General features: G+C 38.5%; 1 protein-coding gene across 1 annotated transcript in view; it reads left to right on the top strand.

Annotated features, from left to right (window-relative positions):
- Positions 1-16,144, top strand: part of PRDM5 (PR domain containing 5) — a 64,606-nt gene extending 48,462 nt beyond the window's left edge. Inside the window, exons 14-15 of the mRNA XM_010138390.1 lie at positions 10,403-10,507; positions 15,758-16,144. Of these exons, the coding sequence (XP_010136692.1) occupies positions 10,403-10,507; positions 15,758-15,922 (270 nt within the window). The 3' untranslated portion in view covers positions 15,923-16,144. The remainder of the gene's footprint in view (positions 1-10,402; positions 10,508-15,757) is intronic.
- Positions 16,145-17,204: the final 1,060 nt, after the last annotated feature.

The following is a 17,204-nucleotide window of genomic DNA, read 5'->3' as shown; positions in this document are numbered from 1 at the left end:
ACTTCACTACCTATTGACGCACATTAAGCTGCAAAATGGTTTTAACTTCTTTTTAACTGAAAGCAAAATAAAAGGCAAGCTGCAGATGTCTCCAAGATTATTTTTGAACCTTGAATCTCAGTTAGCACGAAGGTTCCCTGTTTTAGGGAAAAGTCTTGTCATGTATGTGTATCTACTAGAGGACAAGGATGGCCTCTTGGCCCCACGCAGCCAGCAAAGAGGTGGAGAGCGGTCTTTGAACAGCTAGATGTGAATTCCCTTTTTAAAGGAAGGTCTCCAGGTGAAGTTAAGCTGGTCAGTGTTTCATATACTACCTGTCTCTGCCCTCTTCCTCCCATAAGAAAACAAGCAAAAATTTAGAAAAACCCCCATAACTTGTACTAGTAATCCCTTGGGAGCTATTACTGCTTACAGAAGTCAAAGCAGCCTTGAGGCCAAACCAAGAAAGTTCTTATATCTTTTAGGAAATAGGGAGGGCAATAGTTAGTAGCCTCTGTGTGCAAATCTGGGCACAGAAGAGCTTTCTCAGTAAGTAAAGACCACATAAAACCTGTTCGTTTCTATTTCTATCATTCTACCAGGCCTAGAGGGTATTAACTGGAGGTCCTAGGTAACGTTTTGGCTTGTGTACCCTGAACTTCATCAGTAGTTTGTGCAGTGCTTCCTGGTGGTTCACTGGGAGCAGGCTCGTCCCATGTTGTTGTTTCTCCTTCTTTCCAGCTGCTAAATCACTTTAAAGTGCTATAAAATTCTCTTGTTACTGTCCCATATTGTTGTTTTGCACCAGGAGAAATTTCATTACCATAAATGTTCTACATGGCTGTGAGAGGGAGGAGCAGTAAACAAGGCCAGCTCTGAAATAGTGCTAACTTTATTTTTTTCCGATTCATCATACAGTTTGAGTAAAAACAATAAACCCCCAGACTCTAGGAAAAAAATAATTAGAAAAAAGAGGAAAAAAAGAATAGGCCTTTAGAGCCTGTAATGATGTGTCTCTGACTATAGTGATTTACACCAAGTGAATGATTTCTTCCAAGAAAGTTGTAAGTGAGGTTAGAGAACTTTACAAACATCATCTTCACTGCGTAAAAGCTGTAGATGAACTGATATCAGTTATTTACAGCAGGATCACATATCCTACAGCCTTTGAAAAGGCAGTACTTCAGGGGAGGAAAGCGTGCTGGATAATTGTATGGGGTTTTGATAGTTGTATACATCAGTGCTGATTACCTGTGCAGTGCGGATAGTAAAGCACTTGCATATATTATGTTAACAAACAAAAAAAAGACCTTTTGAAGTAGAGACTCTTAATTGCACTGAACAGGAAACTTAGAGTTGCTCTTTAACTGAGTGGACTTTTTTGGGATGTTTCTTGGTCTTAGCTATGCTCTGAAATGTAATTATGCACCTTAGTAGAGAACTTGCTATTTTATTGTTTGACCGCTTGATACTACCTCTTCTATGTAACTTGTTGCTTCTGTGTATTCCCCTACATCATCATATTTTGCCTCTGTTATATGTAAGCAAAAAGATGTTTGGAATTTGTAGGCTGGCTCCAAAATGCTTCTATAAAATTAGACTGAAAGACAAACTGAGGACTTTGTATTAATTGTGAAAAAGGTAGAATTATTTCAACACTCTTCATGAATGACAGAAGAACAATTCAACCAATGTTTGCTATTTAGCTAATAGGAAAGGGAAGAGCTAGAAAAATAGATTTTAGAGTGGAGATTTATTTTTACTATATATAGAGTTGTAATTAGTCCATGTTGCAAACCATATAACTGCACTAAGAATAAGAAAATTTGATTTAGAATGTCTCAAAATGTTCTGCTGTATCATAGTCAAGAGATCATCCATACAACAAGAAAACTTGGTTCACACTAAATGTGATGCGAGTTGTTTTTTTTTTTTTGTATGCTGAGCTGTCACCATCATCTAGATCTGAACAGATCATATCTCACATTTTCCTTTTTGTGTGAATGCGCTAAACAGGTTACTGGACATCTTCGCAATTGTACTAGAGGATTAAAACACGCAGGCATGACATTATTATTTTTTTTTTTTAGGCCTTGGTTTGGTGTTTTGATTCTTTTTGCTGTCATGCTCTTTATAAGGTTCTCCTATTCCAAAGATTCACAGTGAAGCTCAGTTGTATATGCATGGCACTATATATTCCTTTATCCCCCCCCAAAATACTTTGTTACTTTGAAGTACTACACATTGATGTTGACAATGTTAATGTTACTAGCTCACTTTGAAACCAAAGTTGTCGGTTACTATAACCTTGCTTCTCCCAAATGTCCCTCCTCTTCACGATTCAACACCTTATTTGATTTAAGGTAGAACTGGATAGCTAAAAGTTTTAAAGTCTTAGAAGGGGGGAAAAAAAAGGTTGACTAGTATTAATAAAAGCAACAGAGCAGAAAGAAAAGTTTATTTCAAACTTCCACAGATTTTTCAAGTCAGAAGGGATGGTTATGCTGAGTCTGTTCTTCTGCAGAACATTATCTGTGCAGAACTGTAAGGTAATAAGCTGTAGTTTAACTGTTCAGAGGAGTAAATATTAGTACAAATATGTGTTTTAGGTGGTGTGATTCAGATGTAAGTGAAAGAACAGAGTGGTGAAGAGAGTTTAGCTATTTGGAAGAAGGGAGACAAAATACTGAAGTAAATCAGAGACCATTATTTACAACAGCATTTCTATGCTTGACAAGAATATGCAGATTTATTTAATGTTTGTAATAGGTTGATGCTTGTCAGAATGTAGTGGTTGACATTGGAAAACTTAAATAATTGATCCTTGTGTGTTTGGTGTTTATGTGTGATTTCTAATGTAGTAGTGCAAAAAGAACCTAGAAAAATATTAAGTGGGAAACAAAACCCCTTTTAGTAAACATCTGTTTAGCATGTAGGTCACATTAGTGTTGTGATATCAAGATCACCTGCTGTAAGGTTTCTCTGAACACAGGGATGCTAGCAAAGCTGAAATCTGCACACAAGTAGTACAATGCAGCAGTAGGTATGTGAAATGAAGCAGTTGCTGCTGAGGACCTGGTGTTTATCTTGTGTGTGCTTGAAGGGTTTTACTGCAGATGATGTGTAGTCAGGTCCTGTGGAACCCTGAATGCACAACGGCGTTCCCTGGGATGCATTAAACCTGCTGCCTTAACTTTTTCCAGAAGAAACCCAGGTCACGCAGGCCAAAACAATGTGGAAGTGTGCACCAAAGCACAGTAACAGGTCATTTGGGAAGTGGGCTTCAAAAGCACACACCTGATCTGAATATAAACACTACAGGAGATGTGTTCTAACTGCGCTATGTAAGAACTCTTCCGATGAAGAAAGACGATACCTGTGCAGAGATAGCTTGGAACTCCTCGGTGTGATAGTAATTCACTATAACTTGTGCTGTGATCCCCTGCCATTTGAACAAAGACAAATCTAAAGATTAGGAAATACAAGCTGTCCTGAGTTTGCTAATGCTTATATCTGTCAGTTCTAAGTTCAAGAAAAGCCGGGAACTCACACTCAAAATTCCTCTTCAGGCATTCAGTGTGACCTTTCAAAAGATTGTGAGGATGTGGGCTATTCCTTTTCTTACTCTTTCTAACATTTTGTTTTGATATTTACTCTTGCATGCAAAATAATTATGTAAATAAATTACAAGGTGAATAAATTCAGAAAGTAAACCTAGCAATGTGGAAATAAACATAATCACAGCACTCTTCCTCAAGGGCTGTTCTTGTAAAGTCGTAAAAATTGTGGTCTCTTGGCCATGAGAATTGTGAAATAGCTTAAAAGTAACAGAATGACATTCAGCAAGGAAAATGTCGTTGTAGAGATTAAATCTAGATGTATGTTACCAGTGGGATTAAATGCCAAACCCAATCCTGTGGCTCAGGGAAGGCTGCTGGAAAATCATTGTAGGAAGTTGATTAAGGTCTGGCAGCTGCTAAACTGAGTACAGCCTGGGTGGCCGCAGGTGTCGGCTCAAACTCTGGGGTAAACAGAGAAGGTAAGGCAAAACCCTACTGACAGTGTAAGGAGAAGAAAATACCAACCACCGAATATTAAAACTGTCACCTGAGTACTGATTTGTTTCCATGAAAGTAGATGTGTCTGGTTTATGGCTTGGGATTTTTTCCCCTTGAGAAGAAATAAAACAGCCCAAGAAAACATAAATGGCAGGAATCAGTGAAGTTCTTGATGAAATGAATTTACAGACCATATCAGCTTTGAGGAAATAGTTGCATACTTTCAACCTTCACAGTGCAGTAAACTTCAGCTCTTTCCTAAGGCTTTATTCAGTGCCTGACATAACATTATATAGCTTGAACTTAAACGTGTAGAGAAATTGTATGTTACTGCGATATAATAGTTAACTTTTGGAAAGTGATCATTGGTAGGTGCCCAGAGTTAGTCATGTCAAATCGATGTTTTCATTATTTCTGAAGCTGGTAGGTGTATTACAGTTTGTTTCAGTTAAATACGTGGCAGTGATGGAAAACAGAGTAGGAGCCACTTGCAAATGCTTTTTTGTCGCTTGGTTTGGGTATTTTATATTTATACTTAAAGGGTAACAGGTACATGTAATTTTAGTAGCTTGTTTAAAAATCTGATTTATGGCACTTGGAAGGCTGCTGGCTGTAATGCTCAAATTGTACATTTGAGGAAATATTTAAAAATTAGAGAAACTAGAATGCATTAGGTACATTTGTTTTAGGCATAAGTGCCTACTATTTAAAAATGCATTAATCTTGCAGAATGTTTAATGAAGCACCTGGTGTTCAGAGATTGTACTGTAAGAAACAGAGCAAATTGTGGAACTTTGCAACTGACTTTACTTGACCACACTTGAAATGCTTGGCCTGTGTGTATGGTTTTTAATATATACGTACACACACCTCTGAAGCTTTTATGAATATGTCTGCGCAGGCTGCAGTCGCCTAAGTGACTTGAGTGTAAAAGATATCCTTAGAAGCTAAAGGCCTGGCACAGCATGTGCAAGTACTAGCTACCATGAGTTAATTTGGAGTTTAAGAATTTTGTGGGAATAGGTATAAGTTGTCATAGGCATGGAAGCTACGCAGTCTCCTGTCAAGGTTTTCTTTTCAAGTCAGTGTTTCAGCTTGTTGCTGGGACAGGCACTAATTTGGAACTTTATACAACCCCCTCTATTCTTTTCTAAGTGAGAAGAATATTAAAAATAATAAGAAATGCAAGAGCAGAGCCGTATTAACAATTGTGACATAATTTTACTTGTTCTGTATTCCCTAGGAAATACTTAGGCTGAAAGTTTTAAAGGTCATGTCTTCTAGAAACAGCATATCATGCTATTGCCAAAAAAAAATTACGTTGGGTACTAAATATAGTCTTCTATGCACATGACAGTGTGTAATGAAATAAAATGAGGTGTTGATTGAATTTTGAATTTTTTTCAGTATCAGATTTTCTATTTCCCTATTGGTGAGGCATGGGTTTCCAAACATCTGCCTGAGATGATGACTTTACCAGTGCTATGATTTCCTTGCCTGTGAAATCTGTGTTTGTATACAGAATAGAGAAGTATTGAATTCCACTGCATCTATATTTTCACACTTTTTTTGTCATGTTGACTGATAGTCATCTTTTTCTTGTAGAGTGAAAATGCATCTTTTCTATATTGACACTGTTCTTTTTCCAAGAGGAGAGCAACATTTCTTGAATTTTTACCATGGCTAATTAAACAAACACTTTTCACTAAAGGGCAAAAGTTACTTCAGCGGCTTAAAACCACCAAAGAAACCAACTTTACAGATGGTAGGTAGAAATTAGGCAGAACTACTGTAGAAAATGGAAACTTAATGGTATAGTAAAAGTCAAACTAATTGCGTATACTAGAACTAATACACTTTTTTCTTTTGGCAGGTGTTTTATGTTTTCGTTTCTGGCTTGCGTGTTTTAATTTTCTTTACAAATTTTATTGCAAGAATTTCAGATTTTTTTAAACTCCTGAAACTGAATTGAGGACTTTTCTAACCAAAACATCTGTCACTTCTAATAAAAGTGACCTTACTGTTTAAATTTGCTGAAATCCTTTCACAATTGTTTCGACAGGAAGGTTTCTGTGCCTGCTCTAGTTACTGGAAATACTTTCTAAAGGATTTCATTTCTCAGCTGAGGAAATGTGTACTTACAATGACCAAAACAATCACCTCACGAGATTCAAATATTCTGTGGAGTTGTAAATTCTCATCAGCCTTTGTCTTACTGTGTCAACATCAGTAATTTAATGCGGGTCTGATAGTTTAAGTGGGCTTCTGTTTGTGGGTGGGCCACTTGCAATATCTTCCAAAACCCTCCCAGTTGCAAAGAGAGCACCTTGCTAGTTACTGCACACTTTTCACACTTAAATACAAAACTGGACTCCAGTAACCTGAACCATCTGTGATCTTAAGTGTCTTAGCCTCTCTTCTCAATGGGAGATGTGTTGCTGGTGGTGATGGCCTAGCAGAAACTATCACTGTTGTTTTTTCCTGACATTAATCAGCTCAGGGTGGTTTTTTTTTAGGCTGAAATGTAACTAAACATCAGCTTACATAAGCCATCGTTGTTTCAGTAGGCACTTTCTGTCTTACTGCACTATACCTCAATTCCCAACCCTTTGATTAAGATGAAAGCTGCTGTTTTAAAAAGAGTTGAGCAATACATTACGTGTCACCACCCCATTGATAGTGAAACTACCCATCACTCTTCTTAAATGTATTAAAAACCCCCTGTGCATTGACAGTGGAATTTGCTGAGGCTCAGAGGTCTATTAGCCTGTTTGACAGCAGCTGTGCTGTCTTGTAGAGAATGACTCGCTTGGCCAGGCCCTCAGCATGGTCTGACACTATCTGTGGGGAGTTTCTAGACCAAGCAGAAAGACCTGTCTGATTCTCTGTGTCATCCCTATTCTGAGTAACTTTTGATAGAATTTTATTGTTAGTGAGGCTGCAAGGTATGCATCGCAAACCCCATGTTAGGCTGTCTCTGGCTGGACTCTTTTCCAGGTCCCCGAAATCATGTTTTTGATGCTATTGTAACCTTGAACCTTCAGTTCATATTCAGGTGGGGTTTTGATGGGTTGATACTTTTTCTGGTCACTGTCTTTGATACGTGCTGTGTACAACTGGATGAAGAGCTCCTGTGTGTAGTTGGAGGGACACGTAGAATTGTAACATGGTTTGAGTTGGAAGGGACCTTACAGATTGTCTAGTTCCAACCTCCATGCCATGGGCCCCTAGGAACACCTTCCACTAGACCAGGTTGCTCAAAGGCCCATCCAGCCTGGCCTTGAATTCTTCCAGGGAGGGGTCACCTACAGTGTAACATGCTCAGTATTTCTTACCCCAAGATGCTAGAGGTATGACCATGATCTACAAGAAGAAACGTGCAATATGTGGAATTAGGAAGTAAGAAAGAAATGAATCTGCAGAATTCACTAGGTTATATGAAAACAATGAGCATGAGAGAGATTAGATAGCTCTGGGATTTTAAATGTTGTATGTCGATTAAATCCTAAGTGATAAGGATTATTGAGTAATGTTTCTGTAGTCAACAAATTCATCAAAAAATATAGAGAATAAGGTCTCCCAAGTGTGGGTTTGGCCCAGTTTTATCTTGCTCTTGCCACCTTGCAAAGAGTAACTAGAACTCTTAACTCATTTGAACCTTGATCTATGTTTTATTGGGATATGGTAGTGTCTAAACTGTGTTTTTGATGTTTGAGTTAATGTAATAGTTCTGTATTCAGATTTAAAAAGTTACTTGGAGATACTCCTGCCTAAGTCATTCACATTTACCTCTGTAATCAGTTTTACCAGGCTTACAGAAACAACTCCATGCGCTAGTGCTAAGCTAATATACATAATGTATTTATATTTCTTAAGGGAGGTACAGTCAACTACAGCAGTTAGCTGTTCAAATATTCTGCATTAAAGTATTTCCATCTGCCGTGGTTGCAGGATACTCTGTATGCATGTTCTTTCAGTCTGTTAAAGGTGGTGTCAAATGGCCTTGGCAATTTGTCATGCGAAGCACAATTTACGTGGAATCCAAGGTAGTCACTTATGATTCAGCTATCCACAGACAGATGAAGTGTGTATTGCAGGCACTGTTTTATTTGTCGTAGTTGTTAAAATGTTGGATTCCTCTCAGTTCTGTAGTGAAGTGAAAATCGTCAGAGATGGAAGCTTCTCAGTTAGCATACCAGTCTTACAGCAAAGCACCTTTCAGAATACCAAGTCCTAGTTGGGCTCTCCTTGGCCGCCTTTTCTTTGGAGGCAGGAAGGCTATAAATCCTGATCTACATATTTCTATTTATACCTGGGATACTTAAAAACATAATATTAAATCACTGCAGTATCAGCTACATCCTGTCTCTCTCGCTCTCCCTGCTCCCTTTGTCATTTACATCATCAATAAAAGAAAACACATGTAATCCTTTGGCTTTGCTGCTACCATAGTCGTGGTCTGGCAGATGCTTTTTGAACAGAGGGTAGATTTATAGCACTAGCAGTTGCTAACTTCTCTGAAGTCAGACTTGTATGATCTTCCCAATGACCTCCTGTTTTGTTGACAGTTAGCAGGTTTTTCTCTTTGCTTGATGTTTCAAATTTGTCCAGCTTATCTCCAATCTCATCATCGGTGCCAACTGTCCTTTTGTGGTGGCATTAACTTTCAGGCTTACTGCTGTGGATTTTATTTTCTTTCTGTATGGGTTTAGAGCAGTGGTGGTTATGCCAAGCCAACATCATCTTTTCCATGTAACAACGGTTGCCTTCAAGTATTGTGCAATGGAAATTTGATATGAGGGGGAGAAAAGGGAGAGGGAAAAGGAAAAGCACAGAGTGTTTCGTTTTTAAGAAGTTAATCTCTGAGAATGATGTTGTCTTTGACAAAAAAAGTCTCCTTCTCTGGAAAGAAACTTAGGGCTAAGTTTTGCTCTGGACAACACTACTGGTCTTACTGACGTGGACGCAGATGTGAACGAAGGGTAGTTTAGCTTAGGGAAGCGGGGGCTGGTGTCAGGAGGGGTTGTGTCTGCTGAAGTCACTGCAATATACGGTTGTACAGAATCTAAAATTAGGTCAAACACAACTTTGGATGCATTTCACACTCTACATACGTGCATTTGAATACAAGTGCCAAGGTGGTGGTGAGGGAGACCCTTTTTTGCCGTAGAGATTAATGCAAATAGCCAGACGTAGCCCTGGGGAAGATACTGCAGCCCAGGTTTGACCTCAGCTTCCCAGAGTTTATAATGTTGTTCTCCCAAATGGAATCCTGAAGTCCACGTAACTCTGAAATGGATAAGGTATTCAAGTTAACTCTTCAGACACCTGAAGAACAAGGTGATAAAGAAGCAAGTACACCTGGTACAGTGTGCAGTAATGACTCTCTCTATATGCCTATTGATTTCCAGTTTTTGTTTTCAATTGAATTTAGCAAATAATGTTTTCTTTGACTAAAATGCCTGTCTTTAACACTTAAGCACAGGAAAAAAGTAGAATGGAAGTGGAAGAAGTATAATTGATTAAAAAAAAAGGTGCCTCTAGAGCATCAAAACTTTGAGGCAATGCAATGTGCAGTGCCCTAATACTTTTAAAAAACCAATTAAGTATAAATGTTGTTTTTCATACAGTTCTTTAATAACTTCGGTGAAATAGAGAGAAATTATATCTTATATAGGTTTCTATATTAAGGGGGATATTCAAAGAAGAAAGTTTTTATATAAAGTGATTTTTCCATACATTTTTCTAATTATTTGAGGTCAGTGAGCTTGCAACTTTTATAACATCCTGTGTTACAGTAGCTGCTAACCAAGAGTTCTAATGAAAATACAGATGGCTTGGTTGCCATCTGCACTTCTTCTGAGATTCTGCAGTGAATATGTGATTAGCCTTCTGTCACCACTTTTCTAAAGTTTTTTTTTTATCTCGCTACAACAAGCTTTCCTTGTACCCCCTCTTCATCTCTTTACCTCTTCCCCTGCTTGGAAACCTGTTAATAAACCTGAGGTTTTTATAGACATCTTACTTGACTTTATGCTTTAAGCCTTTGTGGAGGATAAGGGAAAGTACATTAGAATTTTATGTTTCTGTACCTTTCACATTATGAAAAACAGACTCCAAAAATGGCTGGGTTTGAAAGGCTGGAACAGATAATTAATTCGTAAGTGGGTGTTGAAGTGGAAACTGTCAGGCCACAGCTTTCCCAGCTTTCACTTAATCATTTGAAAGTCATTTTCTGTGCTTTCACTGACTACAATCCCGTAGAGAGAAAATAAAATGTGCACCATCCAGCATGGAATTCCCCTCCTTTAATGACTTGGGTTCTGTGTTGACTCACTTTCACTCACTGTTGTCATTTCATACAGGAAAAGCCCTACCAATGTTCAGAGTGTAACAAGGCTTTCAGTCAGAAGCGAGGCCTAGATGAGCACATGAGAACCCACACCGGAGAGAAGCCGTTCCAGTGTGATGTGAGTTGATCTGTCCCTTTGTTTCCTTGACTCCGGTGCAACAGCGGGACTTAACTGCAGTGAGACTATGGCCTTGCACCTATTGGCTGTGGCATAAAATCCCGCTCGTTAGGGTCTTTGGCTGCCTAATGAAAGAGCATACAGGGAATTTTATGTACTCTTTGGTTGCCAAGAGCATCATGTATCCATTTGTGGTTTTGGATCCCCTGAGAGTTTTTTCACCATTATTAATGTAGTTTGGATGTCACAAGTTACGAACTCGTGCTGGTTGGGTTCCCATATACATTGTATGACAGGTTAATAGTTGGAGATTAGCTTTTACAGGAAAAGGTATATTTAATTAATTACACGGAACCTGCATGCTTCTCATGTTGAATGACAAAAATACAGATTCTGTTTCTGATTTCTGTTTAGTGAAATCTGGTCTGATTTCACTGGGTTTTTAATTCTGCGGTGAAGAAATTGACTGCTCTGTATGCCTGCAGCCCTGAAATGCAGCATGTCATGTAACAGTTCATAGATCACTGTCAGGTACCTTTTGTTCAGCATACCCCATCCAGTATACAACGTGATCTCACAGCTTGTGGAAGGTAGGTGGGGAGCCTGAATGTGCAGAAGCTGTTGGGAAAAAATGTCTTTCAGAATTACCGAATGCCAGAATTTAAGTTGTTTCTTGAGGATTTAGAGAAGGGCATCAGAATAGGGTATAAAATTAGTACAGGAGTTTTGTTCTGTGATACTAGCTCGTAATGAACTACTCACGAGGGAACCACTATCTTTCAATTATATTAGATGGCTCAGTCTGAACAGCCATAAATTTGTTCGCAAATTCCTAAAATTAATGCAAAACTAGAATAACCATTCGGTGTGACAGTCACGAGAGTCTGTTAATTAGTCTGGCTCTTATTAAATCTGGTGACATTTTGTTGAGAATAAAATGTCTTTAATGCAAGTTCAGCTACAATATTTAGCCGATATCTGCAAGTCAGGAGACTTGCTGTATTCTTTTGGGATAAACTGATGCTGGCTCTACCTCATACCATGAGGTTTTCTCTAATTCCAAATCATTGTCAGGAACTTTTTCAGCTTTCAGATTGCTATATGGTGTATCAGCTGTTGGCTAGCTTCAGCGCAAACGCAATTTTCCCACACTGTGGATCCAAGATTCACTGGTCTTGGATTCATAGTGTGCTCTCTGACCAGTTTGGGGTGGTGGTTCTGTTTATTCTCTTTTTCTTTCTTTAAATTGGAAATAGGAGCTGTATGAAAACATGCTTTCCTGCTTCAACTATTCCTTCAGTTTTCCTCATTAATTAGATAGAACTTCCAAAACCACGGTATGTCTAGAAACCTTTGTAATCTGTGTCTAGTTCTTCTATAAGAATTTTTATGTACTTTTACTGGAGAATTTTTTTTATACTTAAAACATTGCTATGTTCCACCAAAATTATTCTTCAGAACTAGCCGTTTACCAGCTGCACATTGCAGGTACTGCTGACTTTTGGGGGTTTGGACATAAACAGCAGTTGCCTCTACTATTCATTCATATTCTTCAGGTGCCTGCCATGGTCTGCTGCTTAATGCGCACTGGGAGAGCGTAAGTTTTGTTTTCAGTAGTCACTCCTTATTTCATGTGGACTACACTTCTGCTGGGGACACAGTAAACATCACCTAGAGCAGGCCATTCCTCCAGAGCTGTCTTGGACACTGCATATTACCAGATGTTTCAGCACAACTTAGAGGAAACCAGTAGTGGGCAGTTACAGCAAAATGTGCCTATGGGAGACATTTATTGTTGGCTCCCTAATACTAGAGATTGGTTTTTACACTCAAGTATTCTCACCTACAATTTTTAATCCTGCTAAAGAGAGCTATAGATGTTCTCGTTTTTCTTATAATGACTTGAGTAGAAATTTATGGCAACAACTTCCACATTCTTCACTGTGGAAAGAGATTTTAGGGAGGAGAGGGAGTGTCAGGTTACTGCAGTGGAACTTCAATAACTGTCTTCTAGTTCTTCGAATAACAGAAAAGGGTTAACAGCTATCCCATTCATGGCTTCCTGTACATGTGCCATATTCTTTCTTGGTCAACTTCTCTGAAGTTGTTTCTCTTTTCCAACACTTGGCACAACAGCTTTCCATGTTCCTAACAGTTTTTTAAATTATTATCTGGATTTTTTCCCCCATTTCTGTTACATGTTTCAGGGGTGGATATGTACTCTTGGCATACCCTTACTCATGAAAGAAATTTAAAAACTCCCTAAGTCCAATGCCCAGACCTTTAAAGGTCAAAACCAGGCTGTGTTTTCAGTGATTAGTATATTTATAAATGTAATCATCCATGAAGCCACATTGAAAGACAAAAGTCTTAAGAGGAATGAGGAGTTTGGTGTTGTGTACTACCTGGAATTAGAAGCAGTCCTAGAAACTATTCAGCTCTTCGTTCTAAACAACATAGTAACCAAATCTGCTGTCAGGATTTAATTTGTTTCTTCATATCATCAGCATTTGCAAATGGGAATTGCCTTCAGCGCCAGAGAACTGAAGCAAGAACACTTCTGGGTATTGAAAAAAAAAGTGTATTTTATGGGATCAAGAACAGGCTTCACTTGACTATGCACCTATCCCCACCCAGTATAAACTATTACGTACAAATGTTTTTAGACTACATTTTTACTTTAAATTTTTTCCAAAATTAGAAATAAAAGCTATGTCTCCTGCCTCTCTCACTCTCCTCTCTCAAGCAGATAGAACAGATGTTGCAGTACAGGGTTGTGCTATGTGTAAAAGTAATCCTTGTACCCTGTTTGATGTAGGTACTACAGTTTATGTAGCTATTTCTGTGCCGTATCAGTCAACAAAAGCATTTTCAGAACTTGCTGTTAATGATTCAGAGCTCTCACATCACACTGATAGTGGAAATTTAATACTCCCTTTTTAAGGTGAAGATTCTAATATATATCACATAGGAAAGTTAAAATAACTGAAATATGGAAAGGCAGAAAGTGATTTTTTTTTTTTTTTTTTCCCCCCTAGTATATTAGTTTTCTCTCCTGAGGACCAGTCTATTTTTTACTGGAAGGCCAGCTGAACTTCAGTTGCCTCAGACAACAGATTCTTCTTTGGGAGCAGAAGGGTCAGGTACTGCCTGTCCTGGTTTCTTTCCAGTACGGTATTTCCTTCTACTCTGCCTCTAGTTGACCCTGCACTTACTTTCAAATGTCAGTCTCTTCCATCCTCCCTACTCAATCAAAACTTTGATCATTTTGAAGAGATGGGTTAGAGTTCAAATGCATGTTAACAAGTGCAGTTGTAAATCTAAAATGTCAGTCTTGCTTATGAAATAGAAATACGATGCAAATTCTTAACCCAAAACTTTTATGCATAAGCACAGCACAAGATGTGTCATACCTGAAATGATCCTGTGTGTTCCATCTTCTTTTTGAAGAAGTCAGGTAGTAGAATGTGCCAGAGCCTTGAAGAAAGAGCAGGCCACATTATAGTAGTTGCATGAGCGTTATAAAAAAAAAATGTACTTTAAGATTGTGTTAAGCTGTTTGCTTCACAAATGCAGAGGCCTGTGTAAGATACGCTGAACACAAACATATCTTGTACATTTCTATATGCTTGATCAGCTTCCTGGCTTCCAAGAAACATCTTGTGTTTATGAAAGCATTCTACTTTTAACATGTTGACACAAAAAGCAAGCATGACAGTTATGATTAGAGACATGTTATGAGTTCACTTTGTGTGTTCTGTGGAAGAGGAATAGAAAATGGTGTTTAGCAAAAGCAATATTACAACTGGACCAGTGGAGGCTGTAAGTGACATTCACTGTTGCATAACAAAAGGGTGACTGTTGCTTGGGTCTGAAAGAGGTGATTATACATCGAGGAGAAAACTTGGAGTTACAGTTGCTGTATAAAAGTTCTTGGTATTACGGCATGTCGTAAATTCAGAAATGTTCTATTGCAACAGCACATACAGTGTTCTTGTCTGGAGAAAAATATTTTGAGTACAGGACTTGCTTCTGGCAATTGCCCTTTTTATTGTTGTTGTACGGTTTTGCTTTAATTGGCATAAAATACGTATGCTGCAGGTCAAGGTTATCAAGACCATTGGATAGTCAGCTCTATTTGCCTGTCTTGGTTTCAGAAGGAATCGGTAGCCATTGAGCATTTCATTACTGCTTTGATAGCAATATGAACTTTCCTAAAGAGGGGATTGTCCTGAGTTTCCTCTGCGTGGGAGAGCTGGAATGAACCAGGTGTTCTAAGATTGCAAGCCTATGGATATTCATTCTTATTTAAGTACATGACTCTTGCCTGTTCTATTTGTCAAATCAGGAGCATGCTTTCTAATTTTTTTCCTGGGGAATTCTTGCATACAGTATGTACCTGGATGGAAGATGAGTGTGACAACAGAACTGCATGATTTCGGTTAGCTTGATGTCTTGCCTACAGATTCTTAACTTTTCATTTTAGCTTCTCTTGGCTGAACTTGTTCTTAACCTTTCATTTTATCTTCAGAATTTTAACAAGGAGTGATGGTTTTAGCACAGCAGAGTCCCTCATCTCTCTAACCATTTATTTAAATGGCAGAATGAACTGGACTACTTGGAGTACAGCAGGAGGGAAAGCAGCACAGCAGATAATACAGCAAAGGAATTGCACCTTCATGCGCAGTATGTCTTCCGTTTGCTTGGCCAGGCAGAGCAAGACTGGAACAATGAGGCTTCTTCTATAATAACTACTAACTGTTCTGGCAGTCTTCAGAGCCTCCTTCTTCTCATCTCTTATTCCTTGTATCTGAGCATCTTGAACTGATGTTTCAGGAACCCACAGATATCTTTCTGGAAGTCAGAAAGGAAATACTTCATTGAGGTCAAATTGACAAAGGCTTGTGATGTCTTGTCACCTTGACTACATCCCAGATAGAAAGATGTTTTTAAAAAAACCCACAGTGTAGCTGGGACACCTTGGTATGTTGATGTTTTGAAGGTTGAATCTTTCTCTTTTTCTTTGCTACTTTTTTCCATCCCTCATGCCTGTTAATGTACAGCATTGAAAGATACCAGGCAGAGTAGTAATCTTTAAAGAGCTCTCTGAAGGAGTTAGTCTTCCGAAGACCAGCTTGTTTATTCCGTGTTGCAGGTATGTGTAGCTGTGGCCTCAGTGATGTAACATAAGGAGCTTTATATGTGCTGGAAGTTTTAGAACTTTTTTTTGTCTTGTCTTCACTGCCTTAGGTTTGTGATCTGTCCTTCAGCCTGAAAAAAATGCTGATCCGACACAAGCTGACTCACAACCCCAATCGACCGATGGCCGAATGCCAGCTTTGCCACAAGAAGTTTACAAGAAATGACTACCTCAAAGTGCACATGGAAAATGTCCATGGCGAGACTGACAGCTGATTACATAGTGTGTGTGAGAAGAATGGATCTTGCGTTCCAAAGAGCTCTGTTTGTATGTGTACAAACTCCAGACTTCTCACCTGACCAGTACACAGAATAAAGAGAAACAACTGTAATGTGTTCACATGTTGTTTTCCCCCATCTTTTTCTTTTAAGTACTAGAATAAAAACCAAAGACAGATACTCACCTGAAGTGAAATGTAGCTAGAAAATAAAGTTGAAGATAAAAACTTTGGGAAAACTTTATCCTCATTCTAAAAAAAAAAGGCAAAAAAAAGCTTTAAGCAAACTTCACCTTCTTAATTACAGCTTTAGAAACTTAGATATTGCTGGTGATACCTGGAAACCTTGGACATTTGGAACTGAATCCTTGGATGTCTCCAACTCTTGTTTCTGTATCTAAGTTTTAAGACTCCATTAAAATTCTTTAGTTTGAAGCCACCCAAAATTTGTCATTGTGACTGCTGAATGCATTGAGGCATGTTTTATTGAGATCTTAATTCTGCATTTTGTTGTAACATGATACTCTTTCATTTTATTTACAGCTTTCTCGTTACTAGATGAAACTCATTAACTTGACTTGGTTCTTGGGATGCCAAAATGTAAAAGCACAGAAACTGGAAGTCTGTCATGTTAAGTATTGAAGAGGTTGTATTTCTTCTGGTTACATGAAACAAGACTGAAATGAAAACTGAGCAATTTAGTTTACCTGCTATATGTTCATCACTATGACTGGCAAGGCAAGTGGAAAGACATCTTAACAGAGTAGCTTGAGCTGCTACAGCTGCCTAGTTAACATGTATTTGACTTCCTAGTGAGCAGCTGGTTCCCAGAGTGTTTCTTCTTGCTACATCAGGTGCCCTGAGTTCCTTCGTCTCACTTAACTACCTTTTGTTTTCTTAGTTCTGATAATGAGCACTGGGAAAAATAGTGCTTTCTGACTAAGTAGCAATCAAATTCTTTGTCTTATCAGGTTGAGTTGTTTACTGCAGTAAAACTCCTGAAGAGAGTTTCCACATGCCCTCTTGTACCACAGCTACACAGCCTAGAAATTTGTATCTATGAGGACAGTAAAACTGTAACTTCAGAGGGTGATTGCACATGAAATTCCTGTTATCAGCGGTGACTACTAAGGCTCTGTCTCTAGTAAATGGTTCGTTTTGGACCTGTTAGTGTTTTATAAAATGAACTTGTGTTGAAACATCTTGCTTCTAACTTTCTAGGGAAAAGAATTCAGCTTCTTCCTGAACTGCAGCAGAGACAGTTATGCTGATATGATCAG

Source organism: Buceros rhinoceros, unplaced genomic scaffold, assembly GCF_000710305.1.
Source record: "Buceros rhinoceros silvestris isolate BGI_N320 unplaced genomic scaffold, ASM71030v1 scaffold8696, whole genome shotgun sequence".
In the NCBI taxonomy this organism is placed as follows: Eukaryota; Metazoa; Chordata; class Aves; order Bucerotiformes; family Bucerotidae; genus Buceros; species Buceros rhinoceros.
Note: the sequence above shows the minus strand (reverse complement) of the source record. Positions and strands in the feature narration are given on the sequence as shown.